The sequence below is a fragment of the Solanum tuberosum genome, unplaced genomic scaffold (genome assembly GCF_000226075.1).
Source record: "Solanum tuberosum cultivar DM 1-3 516 R44 unplaced genomic scaffold, SolTub_3.0 scf00429, whole genome shotgun sequence".
Taxonomy (NCBI): Eukaryota; Viridiplantae; Streptophyta; class Magnoliopsida; order Solanales; family Solanaceae; genus Solanum; species Solanum tuberosum.
In genome coordinates, this window is record NW_006239358.1 from 321,791 (window position 1) to 345,725 (window position 23,935).

General features: G+C 36.1%; 3 protein-coding genes across 12 annotated transcripts in view; 2 read left to right on the top strand and 1 right to left on the bottom strand.

The window, feature by feature from the left end:
- Positions 1–8,915, top strand: part of SNF1 (StubSNF1 protein) — an 11,879-nt gene extending 2,964 nt beyond the window's left edge. Inside the window, 9 exon segments of the mRNA NM_001288024.1 lie at positions 3,306–3,437; positions 4,032–4,037; positions 4,039–4,041; positions 4,044–4,217; positions 6,531–6,620; positions 6,693–6,776; positions 7,002–7,139; positions 7,618–7,860; positions 8,584–8,915. Coding sequence (NP_001274953.1) covers positions 3,306–3,437; positions 4,032–4,037; positions 4,039–4,041; positions 4,044–4,217; positions 6,531–6,620; positions 6,693–6,776; positions 7,002–7,139; positions 7,618–7,860; positions 8,584–8,697 — 984 coding nt within the window. The 3' untranslated portion in view covers positions 8,698–8,915.
- Positions 8,916–9,192: 277 nt separating this feature from the next.
- LOC107058095 (ethylene-responsive transcription factor 7-like) lies at positions 9,193–10,320 on the bottom strand. Its single transcript, XM_015303418.1, has one exon. The coding sequence runs from the start codon at positions 10,318–10,320 to the stop codon at positions 9,193–9,195; it is 1,128 nt and encodes a 375-aa protein (XP_015158904.1).
- A 2,240-nt stretch (positions 10,321–12,560) lies between these two features.
- Positions 12,561–23,935, top strand: part of LOC102578179 (ARF guanine-nucleotide exchange factor GNOM-like) — a 17,348-nt gene continuing 5,973 nt past the window's right edge. For 5 of the 10 annotated variants that reach the window (XR_001471774.1, XR_001471773.1, XR_001471776.1 and 2 more), the window contains exons 1-6: positions 12,561–12,629; positions 14,278–15,102; positions 16,583–20,361; positions 21,830–21,965; positions 22,636–22,691; positions 23,556–23,643. Coding sequence is in view for 1 of the 10 variants with exons in the window: in XM_006363362.2 (XP_006363424.1) it covers positions 14,368–15,102; positions 16,583–20,194 (4,347 nt within the window). In the remaining 9 variants the exon portion in view is untranslated. Of the gene's footprint in view, positions 12,630–14,277; positions 15,103–16,582; positions 20,659–21,829; positions 21,966–22,635; positions 22,692–23,555; positions 23,644–23,935 lie in introns of those variants that run through there. The other 5 variants (XR_001471775.1, XR_001471771.1, XR_001471777.1 and 2 more) reach the window with 2 other exon arrangements.

The window sequence follows — 23,935 nt, forward strand, 5'->3', positions numbered from 1 at the left end:
CCCCCCCTCAAACGGCTGTGTACTCAACTCCCCTTTACACACCCCTTGACCATGGGAACCATTGGAGTGGGAAAAAAATCTTGAAATTGGAGAGAACTCAACAATATAATTTAACGGCCAAGAGGAGGAGAAGAAAACAATCCAAATAGTTCCCAGATTAGTTTTGTTTGAATGGATTTGTCTATTTCAAAGTGGGGGAAGAAGAAGAAGAATGTGGAAGAATAATATTTAATTATAATTTTTGATATTTTGACAATTTTTAAAGTATTTTCTTTTTTTATATATTGTGAAATGTGTTGGGTTGTGATTGGTGCGTGAAATACACTTACCAAAGGAAAGCGATGAAACATAAAAATGGTGTGTATTAGACATTGGGGTGTCAAATTCGGCCAAAACCCATTTGGCCCGCACATGTTTTGAATGGGTTGGGCATGGGCTACATTACAAATGAGTTATGTTTGGGTTCAACTCATCTTAACCCATGATAGAAGCTAAGCCCAAACTCAACCCATGAAGCAGCCCAAACTCAACCCATCATTTTTAATTTTTTTGAAGACAAAGGAAACCCGCAGTCGCTATCCTTTGGGTACGCACATGGTAAAACCACCGCTTCTATGCAATAGCTCGCAAACCACACATGAGAGGTAACCCGCACTCGGCAATCCCGGTGCGACGAGTTCAACCCAGAAGGCAAACCCATTGCTTTTGCCGGCAAGGGGTTTTGAACTTGAGACCTCCAACATGAAAGTCCCAAGCCCAAACCATTGGGCCATCCCGAAGGGTATCATTTTTCAAACTTCAATGTCAATAATTAGAGTTCAACTCATGATTATTCAAGATAAATGTAAAATTTTGAAGATGGTATTATGTCATCATTTAGATTATCTTAATATTTATGACTTTTATTTTTTTGACCTTTTCATTCTATTAATAAAAGAAGAATGTCACTATATGGAGATTTTATGCAACATATAATTAATGATGATTTTACTTTTTCCAAATTTTTCTCAAGTTTTTTGACCTTTTCAATGTCTTAATAAGAAAGGACTCTATTTACTTTCATTTTTTTTTGTATATTTCCCTGTTTTATTAGATTTTTGTTTTTGGCCAAGTCAGATTAGAATAAATTTATTAATTCGAAGTCTATACAACTATTAAGATTGAAAATGTCAGGAATAGATATATGTTCCATATTGACTATAATGATAATTACCATCAATATTTTAAATGCCGGATATGATAATTAATATATTTATTTGCTGGGATATGAACGAGTATTTTTTTCCACTATTTGTTAAGAAAATTAATTAAAGGAGTTGCCTATTTAGAGGGTGTTTGGATTGGCTTAAAAGTTGGTCAAACCTACTTTTAAGTCAGTTTTAGACTTCTGAAAGTGATTGACAAGTATAAAAAATAACTTAAAATAAGTCAAAAATGACTTAAAATAAGTTAGGAAGTGTTTGACAAGGTCAAAAATGACTTAAAAATGTCAAAAACCAAAAGTAGGTCCCCCCTATTTTTGATTTTTTGACTTAAAAGTCATTTCGGTTTAATCTTTTATTTTTGACTTAAAAACTACTCCCTCCGTCCCTATTTAGTTGTCCATATTTCCTCTTTTAGTTGTCCCTATTTAGTTGTCCATTTTGACAAATCAAGAAAGGACAACAAATTTTTTCCTATTATACCCTTATTTAAATAAAGTTGTCATAAATAAAGTAAATAATCTTATGAACTTCCCAACATTGATTAGTTATCTTGAGTTAATTTATTTTGGAATTGTAAATTGTACTATAAGGGTAAAATTGTAACTTCACTATGCTAATCATTGTTGCCTTAATCTGTGTGTCATTTCTAAAGTGGACAACTAAATAGGGACGGAGGGAGTACTTTTTTTTAAGCCAATCCAAACAGGCTCTTAGGCAATTCTATTTTTCGGTACAGACTTACCCTATAGGGTAATTTTGGTAAAAGAAAGAGAAATAATGTCTACTTTTTTTACTTCTTAAAAAACATATTTTTGTTGGACAAGTTTATCATTCAATTATTTTTCTAATATTTAAAATTTTAAAATCAACATTAAATCTTTACTAATTTATACTATTTTAGATTTATTTTATTCCTTCTAACGAGTATCAATTTGAATAGGAATCAATTATGATTTTTACACCAACAAGGGTTGTGATGGAGTGGTAAGTACTCCTTCATTTTTAACTAGAGGTCTCGGTTTCGAGGCCTCCTGGGTATGGAGTCCTCTTTGTTAGGGTGTACTGTATCCCCAATGTGGGACTTTCCGGCACAAATCCGAGTTTAGTTGGGCTCCAATGCGGGTACTTGACACCGGATAGGAAACCAAAATAAATAAATATGATTTTCACACATTAGTATTAAATGCAAAGATACATAAAATTTGTATGCATTAAATGGGATTTTGACCAATTATAGTTTTGTCCCAAATTAAAAATCTACATATATTTTAAATGTATATCATCAATAGAATTGATGTCAGACATAAACTAATCATTTATTTAAATACTCAATTCAAACTACAAACACCCCAAAGGAAAAATTCCAAATATTTCTAATTGTAACCATTTAGGACTAACTTTTTACCACAAGTAATAGGTATGGAGATCTGTTTGTGGATATTCGGTTGAGAATGTTTATTGATATCTTTAAAAGGAAAGAACAAAACTTGTATCAAGTTGGGCGGGTTGGGCTGTGGCAAGGGGCAAATGTAGGCCCAAATTATGGTGCATGTGAACCCATGGTCTCTCTGCAAAATTAGATAGTTTTTGTACATATTCTTGAATTGATCTAATATTATCTGTTGACTCTCATACTCCAAAAAAATTGAATGGTGTATTTGGTTGAATGTTGAGTTTTTTACCCCAAGCTCTAGGGATCAATTCCTACTTACTACAATCTTTTTCCTTTTTTTTTTTGAAGTTGTGCACCCATGTTTTAGAAATCCTAGATCCGCCTCTGGCTATGACCCATCGTTTAGCTCATCTTGACCCAACTCATCTTAGCCCAAGTAGGCTATGGGCATGGTTGAGAAAATGACCATTTATGGATTCAACCCATCTTAGCCCAAACAACCCATTTGCCACCCCTTAGGCACACTTTCTGGAAAGGTTTGGTGTGTAAAGTTATTCCCATGGTTAAAGGGGCATGTAAAATGGATTTGGATACAACCTTGGGGGGTAAACTATGTATTAAGCCCTTTTTCCCTTTAAAAAGTGCTTTTTATGCTCATTAAATTCTTTTTTTTTGATAACCATTAAATTCTCTCTTTCTCTCTGTAGGTTATATCAGGTAAATTGTATGCTGGCCCTGAGGTAGATGTATGGAGCTGTGGTGTTATTCTTTATGCTCTTCTCTGTGGCACCCTTCCATTTGACGATGAAAACATACCCAATCTTTTTAAGAAAATAAAGGTATATTTTAGTTTACTTGAAATCCAGCATGTTAATGTTGATCCTTCGTTCAATTTTATCCTATATTGATTTAGCTACCCCTTGGCTTGAAATTATGTGTTCCCAAATCTGCGACCTGATTGTAGTCCGACTCCGTTTCATGTTGGCATTCAATTCTATTTGTTGGGTAAATGACTACAACTTTTGGCCTCATATCCTAACTTTCATTATTGCATACATAATAAGTCAGATGTTGTGTGGGTAGCTCCACTTTTCGTTGATGAGGCTTGAGTATGTTACTGATTTATTCCATTTTACTATGCTGGCCAACTTTTTGTTTTCCAGTTCTGCCCTTCCAAATGTATCATGTCCAGGAAAAAACAAAGATTGTTTAGATCTGCTGGGACCCAATCTCACCCTTTTTTGTTGTTTTGGATAAGTGGACATGATGTGAAATGCCAAATGGAAAAGGAAAAAGAAAAACGATTCTCCATTGGAATGAATTTATGCTCCCTGTCCGTTCCCCAAAAAAGGGAGAGATTAGTTGATACATTTATTGAATCCATTGGGGTTGATCGCAGACAATTGCTTAACTTTATATCAATTTGTCTTTAGGGTGGAATATATACTCTGCCCAGCCATTTATCAGCTGGTGCGAGGGATTTGATTCCAAGGATGCTTATAGTTGACCCGATGAAGCGAATGACTATTCCTGAGATTCGCCTGCACCCTTGGTTCCAAGCTCATTTGCCACGTTATTTGGCCGTACCTCCACCAGATACAATGCAACAAGCCAAGAAGGTTAGATTGAATGTACATTTGACTTATTAATGATTAGTCTTTTTTCGCCTTAATGTTTCACATGCAACAAGTTATACATGGCAGGATAGAAATTTTCCCCAGCTTTTACTTATTTGCTATCCCATATAAACGGCACTAAAGCAGTATTCTGTTGATCAAACACAACTTATTTCTTGATTGTAATGCGATGGAATCACTCTAGGCGATTTCCTATCTTCTTTTGCATCTTTGATTGCCTTAAATGGTAGATTCTATTTATTTAACCTACAACATCTTTCTGCCGCCCTCCCCTGCGCCCATGTAAAAGAGTGAAAAAGAATGATCAGAATTGCTCATATATCTTGAGCCAGCTTGTATAATTTAGGAAATGTTGCAAGTACCTAAACAATGGGGAAAGTTTATGATTGCTGTGGAAGTTCCTGTCATCAGAGCCTCATAAATCTTCCTTTTTGGTAAAAAGACATCGTAAAAATAAATTAGAATAAAGACATTAAAAAAATTGATCAGCAGTTTCCCCTTATGGCAAACACACAATTGTGCATCTTAAAGAAGGGTCAGATTTGTGATTTGTCTTGCTGTCACAACCATATCTTGTTGCGCTAGATATTCTCGTTTCAATGTGTTGATCACGCTATCCTTGTTCACTCATCCAACCTTATTAGCTCTCTAACCCACTTTCATAAATATCACATGTTTATTTAATAAATCAGGATCCATTTGGGTCCTTTGAATAAAAAATAAAAGATTTAGTAGTTCTGACCTTCTTCACCCTTTTGTTTGTGACGAAGTCCCACTCTAGTTTTGTTAGTTTTACTCCAGGTCCATTCTGCGAACGCCACCAGATAAATACAAGAAGATAGTTCAACTGATTATATTTGGGAAGTGCTCCCAAGGTCCAAGGATGTGGACTTGTGGTCAATAAAGTGGGTGCAAACCTTGTAGATCAGGGTCTCCTAATCCCATTGAGACAAAAAACACTTGTTATTTCGTTCCTTATGTTTGAGCCCTAGTGATAAGAATCGGGTTACTTGAATAAACAAGAAAACAATGCGAAAGCAAAAATACTAAGATTAATGACAAGAAATTAGAGCGAAATTTGAGAATAAAATCCCAAATTCAAAAGTAGTTCTAAGAATCCTAATTGATCTTAGTGTTTAGAAATTAGCAGATTAAAGCTAATTTATGATACTAATAGAGTCAATTCAAGAACTTAGATCAAATAGTGATCTAGACCTCTATTTCGAAGAAATTAGAGACAATAATTAGTATATGACTGATTACCTTCTTTAATTTACGAATAAGAACCAAAGATATCAAGTTAAAGAATTAATCTTACCTCTTAAAGAATTGTTCTTAAAAGGTTGTAATCCCCAATAGCCATACACAAAGGTGTAAACTGTAAAGTAGAGAAATTCTCAATTAACAATAATGTTGTCTATACAAAAATAATAAAATCTACCCCTATATATTGGGGAAAAACTATCTCAAATAGAATTGGATTAGAATCTACTTTTATGGAAATAATAAACAAAATCTAACTAGGAAACTTTAAGCTAGGAAAGCATATAAAAATTATACCAAAAATTCTTCCCCAAAGAAATAAGGAAAAGTTTCCAAATTTGACCAAAACATGTGGACCCTTCCCAAGTCACTTGTATGCGACTCTTTCCCCCCTTTTGGGTGATGATTTTAAGCTCATTCTTTTGGGGAGAAATTTCAGCCGCATGTGGGCTTCAATCTTCTTCCATTTGGGCTTGGACTTGAACCATAAAATATGCATAGCACTCAGTCCATTCTTTCTCACTATTCTTGGGCTTTTCTTCCATGATAAACATCTTCTTGATTTCCCATTGAAACCCTACAATCTTGGCTTGCAACTCCTTAGCTTGAGACCTTGACGATTGTCTTCTTAGGGCTTCTACAACATCATCCTTGTCCATGGAGCTATCACCTGGTGCTCAGAGTTATCAGGTATGTGCTGGTGGAAGGTAGTAGGAGCCTAGTGAGATGCATGCAAGCTGGCATGGATACAATTGTTGGCCAAAAGAATTGTATTTAGGAAATTTCTATATTCATTGATATGCTTGGGATGTTTTGGTGCATCACCGCATCTTCTTTGATTTATTTATTTATTTTTCCAAATGCTTCTTTTATCACATTTACTACAATTTGACTTGTATGGTTGTTGGGGTTTTCTTTGTGGTGACTTCATATGTTAAGTTTTTTGTATGACCTTACAGCTCTTAACATGGTTTCCTAAACCAGAAGAATTCTCATCTAGTCAAAATATCCTTGAAAAATATTTGATTGCAGATCGATGAAGAGATTCTTCAAGAGGTGGTTAAGATGGGATTTGACAGGAACAACCTTACTGAGTCTCTTCGCAATAGAGTTCAAAATGAGGTAAATTTTCGTTATCAGCCATCTACTTTTTTCCTGGATTGCCCTTTTCCCTCAATTTTAGTTGTATTTCAGGGCACTGTTGCGTACTATCTGCTCCTGGACAATCGCCATCGTGTATCCACTGGCTATCTTGGAGCTGAATTTCAGGAGTCCATGGTGCGTCTTTGCTTGTTTTTATTGAATAAAGCTGCAGTTTCATTCCATCTGCTTTCTTGAGAAGGAGCCAATCAGTTCGCCAATATTTAATGAGTTTCTTGTCCATAAATATGTTACATCTTTATGACAGTCACCGAGTTCATCAACATTAAGCTTGGGTATATAGTTGTGGTTGATTTTAGCCGTTAAATGTGTTTAATTGGATGTATAAACATGCCCTTACAGGAATATGGTTACAACCGGATCAATTCTAATGAAACCGCTGCTTCCCCTGTTGGTCAACGCTTCCCAGGAATAATGGATTATCAGCAAGCTGGTGCAAGACAGTTCCCCATTGAAAGAAAATGGGCTCTTGGCCTCCAGGTTGGTTTGCTGCTTCATGCAAATAACTAACTTTGCTCTCTCTTTTATTTTTCGTTTAAATAAGCTAATCGTTGGACAGTCATATGACCCTGCTCCTCTACCTTCTCTTAACCCCCTAGACCGAAACCCTGGGGGCTGGACATTCATACTTATTGATCAAAGAAATATGCAAATGGATATTTATGTTAACATGTGAGTGGAGGGAAGGGCCAAGTACGAGACCTTTGTTCTTATTTTTATGATGGAAATTGAAGTACTGGTAATCATTGAAAACTTCCGTGATCCTATTTTGTATTCAATCTGATTTAACTTTGAAAACATCTTGTCAATTCCATGTATAATAAGTATAGGCTCATGCACGTACAGCCTCTGTTAATTTGATGGGTTCTCTTGTGAAATTTTCTAGACAATTTGCTTCTAAATTCTGTCCAACAGTATGCATACATAATAAACGCTTTTTTGTTTTTTTTTGTTACAGTCTCGAGCGCATCCACGTGAAATAATGACTGAAGTTCTGAAAGCTCTGCAAGAACTGAATGTATGTTGGAAAAAGATTGGTCAGTATAACATGAAATGTCGATGGGTTCCTAGCGTACCTGGTCATCATGAAGGCATGGGTGTTAATTCCATGCACGGGAATCAGTTCTTTGGAGATGATTCATCCATCATTGAGAATGATGGGGACACAAAATTAACAAATGTGGTCAAGTTTGAAGTTCAGGTAATGAAAAATTTCATGGATCATACATCTAGTTTCTGTCTAACTTTTTCATACAGGAGTACATGAATGTTGCTTTGGCCTTAAGATAGAGTTTAGAGGGCACTTGTATATCATGAAAATAAGAAAAGCTTTAGTAACATGGTCAATCTTAATGACATGAACAAAGAATTGGGTGAGAAAGTAGTTTGCACTAGCTGTAATGAAGTATGTTGCACATAATTGGTGGAAGTATGCCTGTATTCTTTCTAAGTGGATGTCTATATCTATTTTATCATATATAGGGGCAGGATTTCAGCAACTATTAATCTGTATGTATCCCAAATTTGTAGCTTGCTTGTTCTTGATGCTTGCCAATGTGTTTTAGATGCAAATCTTTGGAAAATTACTATAGGTTGGTTTCAACATTTGAATGCATATGAATTGGTCCTTGTTTAATCTGAAGAGGATAAAGTGTTACTTCTTTGGTGATTTCATCACTTCTGTCCAAAACCTTGGTAGACAAAGTTACCCGATATTTTTGTTGGTAAGAGGTAGTAAGTACCTGTTGGAATTAGCCGAGGTGCACACAAATTGGCCCGAATAGGACAGATTAATGAAAAAAATATTCCTAATTGGTCCGTCTTTCAGAAAGCAATAGAATTTATCTATTCTTTGGATCTGCTGTTTTTCTGAGTCTTGCACAGCTTGTATGGTTCTGAAATTTTATTTGATGTTTGTGTTCAGCTTTACAAAACCAGGGAGGAGAAGTACTTACTTGACCTTCAGAGGCTTCAGGGTCCACAGTTCCTCTTCCTGGATCTCTGTGCTGCTTTTCTTGCTCAGCTTCGAGTACTTTGAAGTCTCTGAAATAAGGAGCTAAGTTGGAAAGCTCGTTCTTGTATATAATTGGTATACCAGCTCAGTTACTGCATTTTGTCTTGTTAACAAATTTCACCCTGCTTGGTCAGAGGTGCCTAGCAACTTTTTTTTTGTTGATTCGCTAGGAGATCTAGCTCACTCTCTTTTTTAATGTTTCTTTTAAACGTTGTCAGTGTCTATGGAATTTCAGTTACCTACAGTTTCTACTTACAGATTGAACTGCAAGATGCGCGCGAGGTCTCTCTTTGACCCATTTACTGTTAGGATCTAATTTACTTCCCTCCCCCTCTTCTCCCCTATCGACGATCATTTGGAGTCCTACATGGATTTTCTTGTGTCAATTTGTTTCCTTTCTCTAAACTCGTTTGGAACTTTGGAGAATGAATTGACATTAATGTTTGTCTACTATATTTAAAAAGTCCCAATACAAATTGACACAAAATTTAACTTGTACAAATGATTCTGTCAACATTTTCAACTAACGAAGCATAATGGTGGGAGATCAATAGAGCTCCAGAGGGAGAATTCACTGTCATAAGCACTCTCCATCGACGAAAATGCTACTTCTTCCGATGAATTCTCTTCATCCTTATTCTCAGTCATTCCAACGTTGCATTTTTCATTTTCCCTCTCCTTGTCGAGGTTCCTTTTGCATGCATTTTGAAGCCTGGATAATTGGTCAGACCGCGTTAGGCCTCCAGATTTCATCTTCAACTTTAAACATTCTGTGATCCCATTGAAAGCATAAAGAGAAGCTGAAAACTTCCTCTCGTAATTCATCCTCTTCATTGCCTCACTTACCATTGATGTTTCTTCCCCAAAATCCATCCCCTGTTCCATTGTCTCCACCATTGATAGCTCTTCAGCTAAATCAAATGGTGAATAGTTACACGATCCAATTTCGTTTAGAAATTGGAAGTCAATATTTGACTCTATTATATCTTCAACATCAGTATTAATTGCCTCTCCTATCTCTATAATCTCCGCGCTCAAGCTCTCATAGTTGTTCACAGGCTGAAAATTAAATTCCTGATTATAGCCATATTGCACTATGCTTGTTAATTCTCTTGTAATTGCACTTACATTAGCAATCGCGTTGTTGTTATCAGTTACATTATCTTCAGGGTAATTGAGATAATCAGTATACGACAAATCTGAAAAATCAGCTACTGTGTTTCCAATTTTTTCTTGTTGCTTCTGCTGCTGATGACCAATTGCAGCCAGAGAGGTAGAACTGGACGAATCGTCATCATTAGCAGCAGCAGCTACGGATTTATTTCGTTCTCTGAGTCTTCTGAGAAGAAGTTTAGTGATTTTCGGAGGCAGAGCTGAAGTTGAAGGAGAAGAAGAAGGCCAGAAATTCGTGCGAGTATTGGCTCCACGAAGCAAACAAGCAGCTTCATCATAAGCCCTTGCTGCTTCTTCAGCAGTGTCAAAAGTCCCAAGCCATACTCTTATTTTCTGTATGGTGTCTTTTATTTCAGCAACCCATCTGCCTGATGGCCTCTGTCTAACTCCAACAAATTTCTTTCGAGCTCCGTTTAGGATGGCTGCAGCATCATGAATTTTCGTTAGTCCTTCAGCTTTTCTCTTCCTAGCCATTGTTTTTTGTGTGTATTCGATGTGCTTCTCTCCCTGGGAGAGAGAATGGGATTAGATACCTTATTGGTCCTAATCGTAAAAAATGGATATTAGGAATTGTGCGTAATAAACAAGAATGGCTAGTTAGTAGTTTTTATACACAAGTAAATTGGGATGTCAATTTCATATTTTTATATGAATGGGAAAGGAATATCCTGTCAAATGGCAAATTATTAGAGTTGAAAGGTGCTTTTCCTGTTTGTTAAGACGCATTTGTTTTATTGCTTTGGCTTTGTTATAGCAACATATGGAGGACTATATTTTAGTATATACTACTAAAAAATAAGAAACAAAAGGGATATACTGTTATTTAATAGATGGTTTGACCCAGCAAAAGAGTTCCTTCCTCTTTTAACCTTTTTTTTTTTTTAATTTCGAGAAAAGAGTTAATTTATAGAACAAAAATCAGTGGCTGTGGCCTGACTTGGTCACTAGAATAAGTCCACTTGTTATTCAGTATGAAATGATTAATTCAGATTATGTCACTTGTCGATCAGTTCGATACATATTTGGTGACCTTTTCCCCTCCAAAAATTACACGAATGATCTTGATGATGAGTGATTTTGAACTTTTGACCCTGCTTACCTCATATGCAAATCTTCAATATCAAAAGTTAAAACTATTAAACTTGAAATTTTACGCATAGAAAACAAAATCAAATGTTCAAAACTATCCACTTGTCTTTCTTGAAAATTTCTTTTATAAAGGATACTTATTTGCTTTATTTTTTGCTTTAGGCGATTAGTATTTTACTTGTGTTTAAGTATTTAAAAGTTTTAGCTCATAGTTACTTTTCAACATGATCACAATCTGCACAACTATATGCTGAGTGCCAATTAAATAGACTATCCATATTTTTTTGCATATATGCGTTGTGTTTGTTGTGCTGTTTTTGTTTATTTAGATTCATTTCGAAGTTTCCCATTTGATATGGGATGCCATGTGGAGTTGTTGATTGCTTCATCAACTATAAGAAGATGTCAACGAGGGCACTCTAGCCACCCTCCAAATGGAAGATATTGATTTGTGAACATACTAAATTAATAATCAAACTAATAAGATATTTATTATTGATTTTTGGTCCTCAAAGGTTTGATATTCGGTGTAATCGATAAGTGTAGAAGTGTGACACAATTTTTTACATTTATTTCTTTTGTTTAAGATATAATTGTCCAAATTCCTTCAAAAGAACTCATACAATAAATTGCAGAAACAATATTAATTGTAAGTCTTTTGTCACAATCAAATCTAAAAGAGAGAAGATAATACTAGTTTGTCGAGAAGAGAGAAGATATCACTTTAGAGCGACCAATTTGTGTTGCATACGATTGAAAGTAATATGAAAATTTAGATGATAGGGTTGGTAAAATGTTATTTTCGCATATAGCCACTCAAAAATAACTTAATTATGCTCCATAACTATAGTTTGCTAATTACGATTCGTAGCTATATGTTAGAGGGAGGAGAGAGGCGAGCAAGAGAGGGCAAAGAGTGGAGAGAGACAAATTATATAGTATATCTGTCGAATTGTATATGTATATCTATCAAATAATTGCATAAATGTAACTACTATACATATGCATTTGTGTATCTAGCGAGCGAGATTGGGAGAGGGAGGAGAGAGGCGAGCAAGAGAGGGAAAAAAGTGGAGAGAGACGAAATGTATATGTATATCTGTCATATAATTGTATATATGTAACTGATATACATATGTATTTGTATATCTAGCGAGCGAGATTGGAGAGGGAGGAGAGAGGACTGAGAGTGGAGAGAGACTAATTGTATTTGTATATCTGTCATATAATTATATGTATATATGTATAATTTGTATTTGTATATATATAAGTGACGTAATTACAACTAAAATTATGTTGCGAGCCGTAATTAATTCAAACTATAGCTATGTTAGCTAATTAACTAGTATACGTTTGCTTTCCGCGTAATTTTTCCATATATTATTAGGGTAAAATAATAATAATATAATCTTATTGAATCATCGCTTTAACAATCATAAAATTGAAAATGAACCTATAACTTACAAATCCATTAACCTAATAACCCAATAACAATAAATCAATAATTCAATTATTATTATTTAAACATCGAAAATGTAAATAAAAAAGAGAGAATAATAATGAAAACAAAAAATATTGATTTCTAACCCGTTGTTTAAAGATTGACAAAGGAAGACCCCTCCAAAATCAACTGCAAAAAAAAAAAATCAACTGCAAGGACCCTATTACGAGCAGCTTTCAACATTGTGTATAAGGTAAATTTCACTTTCTTCTGGATCCTATGAATCATATAATTATAAAAGTTGAATTCCATACTCCATACTGATCTTCAGCCATATTTTTTTTGTTATCATTTCTGAATTATGTCTCTGATTGTTGATTTAGATCCGGCATTTCGAATTTGTTGCTATAATTTTCGTTTTGTTTCTGAATTTTCTCGCGCAATAACAAGTGATGTGACATCGTGAGACAATTTATATAATAATATGCTTTTGAAAATCTCAAAGGCGATTTGAATTTTATTGGTTGTGTAAAGATCATTTTTTGTGATCTTTTATATGCCATAACCTAAACCCCTGGGTTGGTTTCATGGTGGTGTAGGTAGGTTTAAAGGCTGATTTGAAATGCGGTTGTTCTGAATTTCGAGTCATTTGTTTGCCTTTTTCTGTTATTTCTGCTTTTGGGATGAGATTATTTGTTTCAGGAGGTTGGGGTTCTTGTGATGGTAACTAAATTGTACAAATCAATATATCTCAATTATAATCTAGTTGCACTCAGTTATACAATCTTTTTTTTTTCTGCGGGAAACCTCCCATCAACATCAGGTACCGGGTGAGTCTATCCATCAAGTCTAGAACAAATGGGGGAAATCACCTAGTGTTTTGTCTAGGCAGGGATTTGAACCTGAGACCTCATGGTGTTCAACACACTTCATTGACCACTAGGTCACACCCGTGGGTGCCAGTCAATTATACAAATTCTATATTCATTTTGTTCAAATGGTGCTCATTTAAGACGTATTAGGGGTTCTCTATGATCTATTTAGGTGAGAAGTTCTGTATTGATTGCAAAATGCTGAAAGGCAAAGCTTAATCTTAATATTTCTAAGGATGCAAAGATCTATGGGAGGACAAAGCTTTTTTAACATCTTGACAGAATGATCTAGCAAATGAATACAATATAGTAGTCGTGGTTGTGCTCCTTTTTACTTATCTTGTTTTTCCGTTGTTGCGTTAAAGAAAGATATTTTTTAATCAGGAAGAAAGATGAGCATTTAAGAGAGAGAGAGAGAGAGAAAGAGAAGAGTGATTTTAACATTTGAAAGTGTCAGAGACTTGGACATTTGGATGCCTAGAAGAGTACTTGGAGTAGAGTTGAATTCTAATAGATTATTCAAGGTGGAGAAGAACTATCAATAATTCAGGAAATTGTACGTTTATTCACTTACCAACGTTACCAAATTACTGAAAAACCATTTAGTAGCCTTTCCCATATCTCTTTCTTTTTTATTGGCAAAAACAAAAGATAATTTACAGAGCTGTTCCTTCAAAAGCAAATGGTTCTAGTCATCTCACTCAGTTTTCTGATCTCTTTCTTTTGAAAGAATTAGGTGCTTCATCTACTAGCTATACTTGGTTGTGCATTTTGCCCTTAAAAAGGCACTTCATAATTACCTTGGTTAGGATATGTCTTATTTTTTATTGTCTTCTTTATGGCACTACACTCTTCTTCAGTTCTTCTAATAACTCTTAGCCTTTTAATCTTTTAACGATATCTCAGTCGTTTGTCACCGTGAATGAAATGTAGCTAGTTGATTTTTGGTATCTCACTAACTGTTTTACTTGCCTTTATCTACTTATAAGGGTTGGCTGTCTTATATTAAACCAATTTGTTGATGCTCAGGAGATGATTTAGCAAGATGCTGCTTGATTCGTTCTGTAGCCTTTCGATTCTTTTACAATTCAAGTGAACTAAATTAAAAGTTTAATCAAGATGGGGTGCCTTAATCAGCAGAGTGAAGTCAATACTCCATTTTCAGAACCCAAGGATTGCACTGTAAAGCCTTCCAAAGGTGCCTTAGCATGTATGGTAAATTCAGAAATTGGTGCTGTTTTGGCTGTTATGAGGAGAAATGTAAGGTGGGGGTTCCGCTATGCTGCTGCTGATGATCAGCTAGAGCATCCTCTCATCCATTCTTTCAAGGAATTACGGAAAAGTATCTTCTCATGGCAACATCACTGGAACAGAGTTGATCCACTCCTATATCTTCAGCCTTTCTTGGATGTGGTTCAATCTGACGAAACTGGTGCACCAATAACCGGTGTTGCATTGTCTTCTGTTTACAAATTCTTAACCCTTGAAATAATTGATTCATCTATCATGAATGTGGAGAAAGCTTTACATCAGATAGTTGAGACCGTGACAAGTTGCCGCTTTGAAGTGACTGATCCTGCCTCCGAGGAAGTGGTGCTTATGAAGATACTTCAGGTTCTTTTGGCTTGCATGAAAAGTAAGGCATCAGCAAATTTAAGTAATCATCACGTGTGCAACATTGTAAACACTTGCTTTCGGCTTGTTCATCAAGCTAGTGCCAAAAGTGAACTGCTGCAGAGAATAGCAAGACACACAATGCATGAATTGGTGAGACATATTTTCTCTCACCTGCCTAACATTGTCAGCAAAACGCATGAATTTGATCAGCAAAGCAGATTGCGTGCTGACTCAGAGGTAATTGGGACTCTCGATTTATATTGTTACATTTACTTTTATGATCTTTTTAATGTTTCTTTTGAATGAGATCATAGCTGCATGTGCTAGTGATTCTTGGCAAGAAATGACTTGTTAAATGTTCAGTTGAAATTGAAAAATAAATATTAGAATTGAAAATTGGCCTTTTGAGTTGAGCCTATGGTGATCCTTATTCAAACCTTGTTAACTTTTTCTCTCATTCATAATTGGTTGGAGCTTGCATCTGGCTTACCCTCAGCTCATATATGAATTTGGGGCTAGGCCAAATACTGAAATCTGATATAGTTCAAAGTACTCAATATTTTTGCCATAATCTTGTCTAATTCTGAACTTTCTGATGTAATTGCTTTATTGAACTTGCAAAATTGTGGTTTCCTTAAGGGATAAACTTTGTTCATATAAACAATGTCTCTAGAACATGGAGAAGTGCTGGTAACCCAGTTTGACCAGATAACTGTTCAAGAAGTCCTTGAATGACATCACTTGTCTCTTGTAATTTTAGAATTTTAGTTTTTGACTGACCATGTGGAATATTTTTACTCCTTTAATGGTTAGTTCAGAGTCCATTATTGTTGTCATGAAGTAGTTAGCCTGCCAAGGATTGTTAGCTTGATGGGGATTGGATTTATAGATGATAGGAATGTACAACAACTGATGCACCCTTTAGTCATATTCGATTTACTTATTTATCTAAAAAAATGTCCTAAACTAGTTATTACTGAATACATATCCAAATTAGTTCAAAATGATCATTCAATGACATCTAAAAATTGGAACTCCGATATTAATTAGTCATCATTCCCCCTTATCTAATCTCTACCAATCTACGGGTTTCTCACTTAATTATACTCTTTCACCTTTCTTGGTATCCTTGATAATTTATGTTGCTTCTTTGATAAATGATGATGAAGAAGAACACACTGTAAAAACTCAGATGTACTGGATAGTTGCTGATAAATGTTCAGGAAATTGAAAAATTAAGCAAGCCTAATCACCTCCCTGTCATTGAAATTCCTTCTAAATCTTTATGCTCCAAATACCATTACATCTGCTATCAGCCAAAAAAGTTGTTAACTACCAAAGTAAATAATCTGGAATCAACTCCTTCAAGGAGTCATTACCCACCCAGTTGTCCAACCAAAGTGAGATATTATTTTCATTTCTAGACCTGAACAGAGAAATTTTTTTCCCCTCAAGGATACATGCATATAGTGATTTGCGATAAAAAAATTTCCTCCTATTTAGTTGTTTTGACTTTTGATACAGGACTAAAGAGATCCCGAAGAGTTATTTCTTTGCTATTTATATCTATTTATTTTAGCCTTTAATTGAAACATAATTTAGTATGCACAAAATGGAAGAAACACAAGACACATTTTTATATTGCATGGCTTTGACCCTTAAATCACTAAAAGTGGAGGCCAGTATCCCTTGTTTATCGTCACTTACTTTTGTGCAGGCAGGCGAAAAACAACATGACAATGGTTGTGTTAGTGCAGAATCCACTGGTAAGTCAGCATCAGCTGCAGTTCCTTCCAATGCATCAGACAAGAGGGATGAAACAACGGATGACAAAACTCAAAAGGAGGAGATTGCTAGTAATGGAGAAAACCCTATGATGGATCCATATGGGGTCCCCTGCATGGTGGAGATATTTCATTTCCTGTGTTCTCTTCTGAATGTGATGGAGTCCATTGAAATTGGTTCTAGATCTAACCCTATAGCATATGATGAAGATGTTCCCTTGTTTGCACTGGGGTTAATTAATTCAGCCATAGAAGTAAGTGGTGCTTCATCTGGAAATCATCCTGAGTTATTAGCTTTGATACAGAAAGACTTGTTCCACAATCTGATGCGTTTTGGCTTGTCTATGAGTCCTTTAATTCTTTCAACAGTTTGTAGCATTGTTCTAAATTTGTATCATCATATGCGTATTAAGTTAAAGCTACAGCTTGAAACTTTCTTCTCTGGTGTGTTACTGAGGATTGCCCAAAGCAAGCATGGATCTTCTTATCAACAACAAGAGGTTGCCATAGAAACTCTTGTTGACTTCTGCAGGCAGCCCATGTTCATGCCTGAGATGTATGCAAATTTTGATTGTGACATATCTTGCAGCAATGTATTTGAAGACCTTGCAAACCTGTTATCCAAGAGTTCCTTTCCGGTCAACATCCCACTATCAACTTTAAATACGCTTGCCTTGGATGGTCTAATTGCCATGATGCAGGGAATGGCCGAGAGAATAAGCCAGGATTCATTTGTTTCTGAGCAAGCTTCAATAGATCTGGGTGAATATAGATCGTTTTGGACAGAGATATGCAAGGACTACAGTGATCCTAATCATTGGGTTCCATTTCTTCGTAAGATGAAGCTCATAAAGAGGAAATTGTTGATTGGAGTTGATCACTTTAATCGAGATCCAAAAAAGGGTATGGAATTTCTCCAAGGAGTGCATTTGTTACCTGAGAAACGTGACCCAAAAAGTGTAGCATGCTTTTTCAGGTATATGACTGGCTTAGATAAGAATCTTATCGGGGATTTCCTAGGAAGTCATGAAGACTTCTATATTGAAGTGCTTCACGAATTTGCAGGAACATTTGATTTTCGGGACATGAACTTAGACATAGCCTTGCGAATCTTTTTAGAAACCTTCAGATTGCCTGGAGAGTCTCAGAAAATTCAGAGGGTGCTTGAGGCATTTGCTGAGAGATATTACGAGCAGTCGCAAAATATTCTGGCTGACAAAGATGCTGCACTATTGTTGTCATATTCAATTATTATGCTCAATACAGATCAACACAATGCCCAGGTAAAAAAGAAGATGACGGAGGAAGATTTCATCCGGAACAATCGGAGGATAAATGGAGGAAATGACCTCCCTCGGGAATTTTTGTCCGAGCTTTACCACTCCATCTGTGAGGATGAGATCCGAATTACCCCAGATCGAGGTGCTGGTATTCCAATGCTGGCACCAAGCCATTGGATTGGTCTAGTTCATAAATCAAGGCAAACTTCCCCATATATTATCTGTGATCCTGGTCCATATCTTGATTATGATATGTTTGCTATGTTGTCTGGTCCTGCAATTGCTTCCATCTCTGTGGTTTTTGATAATGTGGAGCAAGAGGATGTTTGGGAAACATGTATCAATGGATTCCTTGCCATTGCCAAAATTGCAGCTGCCTATAGCTTCGATGATGTGTTAAATGATTTGGTAGTATCTCTTTGCAAGTTCACTACCCTTTTGCTTCCATCTTATGTTGATGAATTTCCTGTTGCATTTGCGGAAGATGGTAAAGCTAGATTGGCCACATTAGCAGTCTTCACAGTAGCAAACGAATATGGAGACCACATTCGCTCTGGTTGGAAGAACATCCTAGACTGCATTTTGAGTTTGCACAAATTGGGCCTTCTCCCCACACGTCTCTTTAGTGATGCTGCAGATGACTTAGAGTCTACTACTGATGCAGACCCTAGGAGACCTACTTCACTTTCTCTATCACCATCTCATTTTCCTTCATTGGCTCCATCAAGGAAATCATCTGGCTTAATGGGGGTGTTTAGCCAACTATTATATCTTGATGAAGAACCTGCGCCACAGCCAACTGAACAACAGCTTGCCGCACGTCAGCAGACTCTTCAGACAATTCAGAGTTGTCACATTGATAGCATCTTTGCCGAGAGTAAATTTTTGCAAGCTGAGTCCCTGTTACAGCTTGTTCGGGCCCTTGTGTTGGCTGCAGGCAAGCCTCGCAAAAGAAATAATTCTCTGGAAGACGAAGAGACTGCAGTATTTTGTCTAGAGTTGCTTATTGCTATCACAATAAATAACCGTGACAGAATAATGCTTCTTTGGCAGGTCGTCTATGATCACATAGCAAGTGTTGTCCATTTAACAACAATGCCATCTACTTTGGTAGAGAAGGCTGTGTTTGGTCTGCTTCGCATATGCCAAAGGTTACTTCCATACAAGGAAAATCTCACAGATGAGCTTCTCAAGTCTCTGCAACTTATCTTAAAGCTTGATGCTCGGGTTGCTGATGCATTTCTTGAACAGATAACCCGGGAGGTTATGCACCTTGTCAAAGCAAATGCTATGCAGATACGATCTCATATAGGCTGGCGGACAATCATATCGCTGCTTTCTTTTACTGCTCGGCATCCTGAAGCATCTGAAACAGGTTTTGATACACTAGCGTTCATCATGGCAGATGGGGCCCACCTCTTGCCTGCTAATTATGTCCTCTGTTTGAATGTGGCGGCGCAGTTTGCTGATTCTCATGTTGGGAATGTTGATCAATCTGTGAGATCTTTAGATCTGATGGCTGGATCACTTATCTCTCTTATTAGATGGTCTCACCAGGCGAAGGAAGCACTCGGGCAGGAGGCTGCTGTAAAAATGACCCAGGATATAACAGAAATGTGGCTCAGGCTGATACAGGGACTGCGGAAATTTTGTAAAGACCGGAGAGAAGAGGTAAGGGATCATGCCATCTTGATGCTGCAGAGGTGCTTGACTGGAGTTGATGGGATCCATATCCCAGAAGATTTGTGGTTGCAATGTTTTGATCAGGTGATATTTACATTACTGGATGAATTACTCAATCTTGCCCAGCCGAGCTTTGTGAAGGATTATAGGAGCACTGAAGGAGCAATAGTTTTGGCACTGAAGCTCATGTTCAAAATGTTTTTACAGTCTTTGAATCATCTCTCCCAGTCGACATCCTTCTGCAAACTGTGGTTAGGGGTATTGATTCTAACAGAGAGATGCATGAAGGTGAAATTTAAAGGGAAACGGAGTGAGAAGATCCCTGAACTCATTTCCGAGCTCCTAAAGAACACTCTACTTGTCATGAAAACAAGTGGAATTCTGCGGCCAAGTAATCCTGTAGGAGGGGACAGTTTCTGGAAGTCAACATGGTTGCATGTCCACAAAATATGCCCATCCCTTCAGACAGAAATCTTTCCCACAAACGAAGCAGAGCAGTCGGAGAAACAGCATATCCAAGCAGGTTGTAGTCCTCTGGCAGAGGGAAATGTTATCGTCTCATCTGGTAATAGCACAGCTTGAAGATAAAGTTCCCATCGGGCAGGTCTTTGTACAGGAAAGTGACATATTCTTTGTCAGCACAATCATTAGTGTAAGCACATGATGAATTTTGCAGCTGAGAACCAGTTAAGCTTTATAGAAGCAGCATTTGGGAGCTGAGGAGCAAATCTGAATTCATCTTCTTCGCGGTATGATTTAGTTTACAGGTTGTGATATCTTTATTTCCACTCTTCAAAAAGGCATATATTTGCAGCCTTGGCTGTTGATCGAAGATTTAAAAGAAGGGGTTACTTTGATGAAATTTTGCACCGCCATCGCGGTTCCTGTACACACTCAAGTCTGATAGTAGTTAACCATTTTGTCTGTACAATACTAGCATACTAGTACAAAATAGTGATTAATAGTATTAGTATGAAATATTTCCATCAGGTTGATACACAGTTTTCTTGAAATAATATGTTGCGATTAACTAATAACAAGTTTCATCTCCAATGTTGATTAGTCTTACTATATTTTTCAAGTTTTATTCTTACTTGGGAAAATCAGTAACCATAAATAAGACATCATATTACTAAATATACATGTACTTTTACTTGTTCACTAAAATAAACAAAAAATTAATTTACAAAATATAACAGATTTAGGTTAACCTCTTAGGTCAACCAACGCCTTGTAAGGCGCATGAGATCGTGCGCCTTACTGCTCAATATTTGGAAAAATAAAATTTAGTCACCTTTTGGTAACTGGAAAAAAATGTTTAGTCTTTAGTGGTGTGAAAATTATTCAAGTTTAAATTTAGAGCTTATTGATTAGTATTATTATTATTACTTTCCAAAATGTAGATTAATCATCAAGTTTCTTTAATTGAAACGCTTTGAAATAATTGGTTTTATAAAATTCAGGATGTTTTTTAAGTTATTTTAAAATAGTTTTGTCGCTTTTTAAAATCATAAAAAAGATTTTGTTTCACTCAAATATTTTGTTAAATTAGTATTAATTAGTTAGTAAATTATATTTTTGAATTAATTAGTTTATAATTATTTTATTTCTGTAAGATTAAGAAGCTTGTTAACTAATCTTATTTAAATCCTGGCCGAATTTAATAAATTTGATTACGTTCTTAATTAGAATTGAACATAATTAAAACTAATGAGGCCATGTCCTAATTTAAAATCTAACCCTTTTTTATTGTAAATTTAACTATTCTGTTACGTCACTTTAAACCCAATTTATTTTCGTTTATATAATAAGAAAAAGGGAAAGCGGTGAAGAGTGCAAAGGTAGAATGGATCCAAAAAGACATTTAAGAAGGCCCAAGGCCCACTATTATTTAGATACATCACATCCTCTTAAGGTCGGTCCATAATAAGATGAACGAATTTTACTCCCGCTCTTTTGTGTCTATGTCGAACGAACGAATGGCAGCTGTCTAAAAAAATAACGGCTCTTTGTGTGTTTGTCGCTCCTTGCTCTTCTTCACAAAGACCACTCTTCTCTTCTTTCACACACACGCTCTTCTCAAGGCGATGAAGATAGATCTTTCTCTTTTCTACAGAACTTTGAATTCCTCTAAATGCTGAATTTTCCAATTCCCTTCTCAATTTTACTTCTTCTTGGATAAAAGAAATCAAGTTTTTTTTGTGTGTGTATGCACAGACAATGGTGAAGATCATGGTGGCGAGGATAAAATTGCTGAGAAACAAGAGGGAGGTGGTTGTGAGGCAAATGAGGAAAGACAAACATTGGTATGCTTCTTGAATCCCATCCGGATGCCACCGCTGCTCGTATTCAGGTACTTTTTCCTCTGACTTAGGGGTTGGAGGCTTAGTTGATTTGATTGATTAATTGAACCTCGAAATCAACTCGTAGGAATGAGGAATTTAGTATGTCATGCCTGGGATCATTTATCTTGAAACATAGAATTTTGCTTTGCTTCAAGAAGCGCAATTGCTCACTGTCACAGCAACCGTGATCTGAAGGTTTGCAATTGCTGATTGGAAAATCTATTGTGAAAATTATTATCTATCTTAATCTTTTAGCTATTGTTCCCTGTTCCCCAGCCTGAAAATTTGTGTATTTAACCTCTGATTTAGGGTACTTTTTCCCATTTTCTTATTTAACCTGTGACTTAGGGTTGGGGGCTTATTTTATTGATTGATTAATTGAATAATTTATATGTAACCTCGAAATCAACTCGTAGGAATGGTGAATTTGGTATATCATGTATGGTGGTTAGCTCTCTCCTGTTAGTGCTTAGAATTTTAGTAATGAAACACTTATGGACTCACTGTCACAACAATACCACCGAGATTTGAAGGTTTGCAATTGCTGATTAGAAATCTGTTGCGAAGATTATTATCTATCTTAAATTTCCTTGTTCCCCAACCTGAAAATCTGCTTCTGGATTTCCAAGGGAACGTAAAAGTTTCTGACTTAGGGCATTTACTTCTAATCTCTAACAGGGAGTCAGGGCTGACTATACCACTTGTGGGACTCTAAATTATGTTGCACTTGAGAGGTAAGATGCATATGTAGTTCGAATCATTCAGTTACTTCTTAATAGTTCTTAAGAGTGCATTCTTCTTGTTTTGTAAATGTAACCTGTCATCATTTGATTGGCCTGCTATCCCCTAAAACCCTTTTCTCATTTAAACTTTAGATTGTGAGCTAAGAGGCAAATATGTACTTTTACATTTGTAGTCTTGGTTTAGTAATTAGTTGTTGTTATTAGGAATCTTATTTTCCTTAAGTAGCTATATTATTTTCCCATTCCTGATGTCCTCCACATTAATAGCACCATCTATATTTGTTTTATCTGCAAAACTTGAATCAGAAAGAAGCTAAGCAGAGGGGTGGTTGTCTTCATTTTAATTCATTGATCCTTTTACCATGATCAGTTGGCTTTTGATTAGTCATCAGAATTGAAAATATGATTTTTTTGAGTTTGATTGCTCAACATGGACTAAAATCCTTCCAAATTTCTCAGATTGGTTATAGAGATCCTTTTTATGGTAATCATTTTAAATGTGAGAAATGCGTTAAGCATGTCTTCTGCTCGTTCCTTGATTTTAGAATTGTTCCTTTTATCATCTCCTTTTTCTTGATTGATCCTTTTTACTTAGCATGATCAGTTGGCTCATCCATCATTAGAACTAAAAACATGATTTTTTAGAGTTTGATTGCTCAACGTGGATTAAAATCTTTCAAAATTTCCCGGATTGGTCATTTTAAATGTGAATGCCTTGTCTTCTGCTCGTTCGTTGCTATTGTTGAATATAATTCCTTTTCTCATCTCTTTTTTCTTGATTAATTTGTGAAACTTCAGCATAACTTGTGTCCTTTTAGTATATAGTGATTTATACTCAGAACCATGTACATGCAGAGAGGATCAAAATTGATGGGATAAAACGAGACCCTTGGTCGTTCCTGTTCATTCCCTTAATTGTGAAAGGTTGGAGAGACTTCATTAGGTAAGAAACACAATATTTGATGATTACTCTACCCAACTAAGTTTTTTTGTGTCTTCTTTTTGTGAAGCTATATAAATATGTTAAAGTGCATTTTTCTGACTTTGTTTTTTTAAAGACGAGCGGGGTAGGGGCCTCGAGGTGGATTGGGCAAGGGGAGGGGCACAACGCCTCGAGGTTCCCAGGGCAAGGGGTCTTCGGGGAACGGCGCATTGAGGCGGCGGTGGGGACTCGAGGCACTACGGTGCCTCGAGGTAAGAGGGGAGGTGGGGCCTCGGGGTACGACGGTGTCTCG